Source organism: Monopterus albus, unplaced genomic scaffold, assembly GCF_001952655.1.
Source record: "Monopterus albus unplaced genomic scaffold, M_albus_1.0 scaffold214.1, whole genome shotgun sequence".
Taxonomy (NCBI): domain Eukaryota; kingdom Metazoa; phylum Chordata; class Actinopteri; order Synbranchiformes; family Synbranchidae; genus Monopterus; species Monopterus albus.
The window spans coordinates 1,138,511-1,142,235 of record NW_018128094.1 but is presented as its reverse complement, the minus strand read 5'-3'; the positions used below and the strand labels follow the sequence as shown (position 1 = coordinate 1,142,235).

General features: G+C 45.2%; 1 protein-coding gene across 1 annotated transcript in view; it reads right to left on the bottom strand.

The window, feature by feature from the left end:
* Nucleotides 1-223: 223 nt before the first annotated feature.
* LOC109971067 (uncharacterized) overlaps nucleotides 224-3,725 on the bottom strand; it is a 23,434-nt gene continuing 19,932 nt past the window's right edge. The window contains exons 4-5 of the mRNA XM_020619084.1: nucleotides 481-531; nucleotides 224-314 (exon numbers count right to left, since the gene is read on the bottom strand). Coding sequence (XP_020474740.1) covers nucleotides 224-314; nucleotides 481-531 — 142 coding nt within the window. The remainder of the gene's footprint in view (nucleotides 315-480; nucleotides 532-3,725) is intronic.

Sequence of the window (3,725 nt, the reverse complement as noted above, 5' to 3'; positions counted from 1 at the left end):
CTGACCAATATAGTCACCTCATACCTCTTTGAAATGGTGCCCATTGATTTTTTGCACATGGAACGGTGCATAGGAGGATATGAGTACATATTAGTTGTCATGGACCACTTTACAAGATTTGCACAGACATACTGTATGCATGCACCAGTAAATCTGCCAGAACAGCAGCTGAAAAGATTTTTGGTGACTTTGCACTTAAGTTTGGATTCCCTGTTAAACTCCATCATGACCAAGGCAGAGAGTTTGAGAACAGGTTGTTCTCAATGCTGAAAGAGTATTGTGGCATCCAAGGCTCACACACCACACCATACCACCTGGTGGGAAATGGTCAAGTGGAGAGATTTAATCAAACCCTCATTTCCATGTGGAGGAATCTGCCAGAGAAAGCAAAGTCAGACTGGAAAAGCTCCTTAGAGAAGGTGCTGCATGCGTACAACTGTACGAAAAATGAAACCACTGGATTTTCCTCCTACTACTTACTGATTGGCAGGAGCCCACGGCTGCCCATAGACATTATGTTTGGCCGAACACCTGATGTGGAGAAGGGTTCATACAGTGAGTATGTTGACAAATGGCAAAAGAGGATGGCAGAGGCATACAAACTGGCTTCAAAGACCATACAGAAAGGACAGGCAAGAGCCAAACAGTATTACAACAGGAAAGAGTATGGAGGGGATTTAAGCCTGGGTGCAGGGTGTTACTGGTCTTACTGGGAGGAAAGGGTGTATGTAGTAGTGGAAAAGAAACATGACAGCCCAGTGTACACGGTACAACCGGAGCGCGGCTCGGGAAAGGCCAGGGTCCTCCACAGAAATTTGTTACTACCCTGTGATTTCTTGCCAGTGTGATGCTTAGAGAGACAAAAACAATGGAAAGGAAGAAAAGACAAGTGAGCCCGAAGAAGGGTATAACAGACAGTGATTCCGAGAATGAAAGTGAATGCAGATCTTGGTAACACACCAAGACTCACCTGCCCCCGGGACCAGGAAGCCACGGAGAACCTGTGTAAAAGAACCTCATCCACAGTCAGCTTATTGATACGTGAATCATGACAACTCTGATAGATGTCCAGTGGAAGGTGATAACTTCAAAACAGGGCCAGAAACCAAATGTGAATGGCTGGCTAGAGAAGCAGATGATGGCAAGGCAGCAGCAGCAGCATCTGATGAAGCAGACTTTTTTGTGTGTTTTTTGCTTTTTCTGCAGTGCACAAATGTCATGCACTGGTCACATACAACAGACAGGCATTGTTGGATATCGCCAATGTGAGGAAAGTTCTTTTATTTTGAAAAGAGAAGACTAATAAAAAGATATATATATATCACTATGTGAAATTTAATATACATTAACGTATCAAAATAAGCACGTGCACATGGATCTTCACTGTTTAGGATAAACAGGAAAGACTGACTGCAACTTGGCGGTATACAATATTTGTATGGAAAGATGTTACTATCTGATTGGTCCAAAACTGTTGGGGAGAAGTTGTGGTTTAAATTTAACTCTCCTGATATTGGTCCTTCAGTCCGTCCGTCCTCCAATCATCCTCTCTGCTCCAATGGTCGTGGACAGCGCCCTAAAAAGGGGAGGAATACCTATACCGTCTTAATTCCTACATAGACACTTATGTCTTCCTTTGTTTCCAAGGAACTGCTACATTTTAGACATTGCTTTCCTGTTCCAATAAAACTGCTCTGCCTATGTGTGTGTATATTGCCCTGCCTTTGAAGTTGCTTCCTCTTCCTGGCCTCAGATCTAATCTCTGTTTCAACTATTCTAGGAATCCCAATAAACTATAGCTCCCCAGGCCCATTAGCCAGGTGGTGATAGTAAATTAACTGTGGACCCTCTTTGCTAAAGCTATAAATCTAATGAGAGTCAGTGTTTTAGTGAACAAGTCCCCTTGAGGTTAAACAGTGCTCCAGTTGGCTAACACAGTAAATACTGACCAGTGATTCAGTGAACACATAGAGTGATATGTAGATATGTAACTACATAAACATAAACACAACTGTGAGATTAAAATATATAGACTTATGTATGCTATATAATAAAAACCCTAACTAATTATATTAATTTCTATCTAAAAATAAAAATCACCCTAACACCACCAGTTTGTGGGAAAGGATGGTGTTGAATGAGGAGCTATAATCCACAAAGAGCAGCCGTGCATAGCTCTCTTGATGCTCTAAGTGGGACAGCACAGCGTGGTGGGCTGTGGCTACAGGGTCCTCTGTGGATCTATTTGCCCTGTATGCAAACTGGTGTGGGCCAGATGTTGGTGGGAGGAATGATGTGTATCAGTTTCTCAAAACATTTCATTATCACTGGAGTGAGTGCAACTGGCCGGTAGTCATTGAGGCTGGTTATGTTGGGTTTCTTAGGCAGGGGAACTAGGATGGAGGACTTCAGGCAGGGTGGGCACAATGGGAAATCAGAGAATGCTGTGCTCTAGTTCTCACCGAGACTTGGCTTTCTGACAGAGTTCCAGACTCAGCGATTCAGCTACAAACACATTCTGTACATCAAAGCAATCGCACTGCTGCTTCGGGGAAGGTAAAAAGAGGTGGTGTGTGTGTTTATTAATAACTCATGGTGTGGAGATGTACGGACTGTTTATAAGCACTGTTTGCCAGACGTAGAGTTTTTATTGCTGAAATGCCGGCCCTACTATCTAGCCAGAGAGCATAGTGCTGTGTTTCTTTCTGCTGTGTATGTTAGCCCAAGAGCTAATCCCTCTGTGGCTCTCAGTAAACTCTATGATACCATCAACGCGCTACAGACAGCTCACCCCGATGCTGTATTTATCGCTGCAGGCGACTTTAACCAGTACAATTTACAGACTCTACTCCCCAAATATTACCAACATGTGAACATTCCCACTTGGGGCAAGAACACTCTGGATCATGTTTACAGTAACATACTTGGTACATACAGGGCCACACCCTGCCCCCACCTTGGACGCTCGGACAACATTTCTTTGTTCCTGTACCCAGCTTACAGATAAATACTGAAACAAACAAACCCAGTCACCAAACAAATTAAACTCTGAACCCCAAAGACTGAAGGCACCCTGCAGCACTGTTTTGCCCAGACAGACTGGGATGTGTTTAAAGCTGCAGCCACCTGAGAGGACTTTTCTGTCAGCGTACAGGATTATGCTGAGTATGTGACCGAGTACATTAGTACCTGTATTGACAACATTGTGCCCACCATACAAGTCAGGAGATTCCCCAACCAGAATCTCTGGATACACAGTCAGGTATGCCACATGCTGTGTGCCCGCTCTCATGCATTCAGATCAGGCAATGAGACAGAGTAAAAAGCTGCGAAGTACAGACTGAGGAAAGCCATCACAGCGGCCAAGAGGCAGTACAGAAAGGAAGCTGAATGGCTTCTATTATACTGCTGACTCCGGACGCATGTGGCAAGGCCTGCAGCACATCACAGACTACAGGACCACCACCAGCATCATCAGCTCCACAGACAGCCTGCCGGATGACCTCAACACCTTCTACACCTGCTTTGAGACTTCCAGCTGCAACACAGAGAGGAGGCACACACACACCAAGACCACCCAACCCCCACCTCCCCTCCACTAACTGTCTCACCAAGCCAGGTACGCACAGTCCTGAGGAAGATCAACCCCCTGCAAAGTGGCAGGACCGCACAACAGCCCCTAGGAGGGCTCTCAGGGCATGTGCCAGTGAGCTGGCTGATGTTCT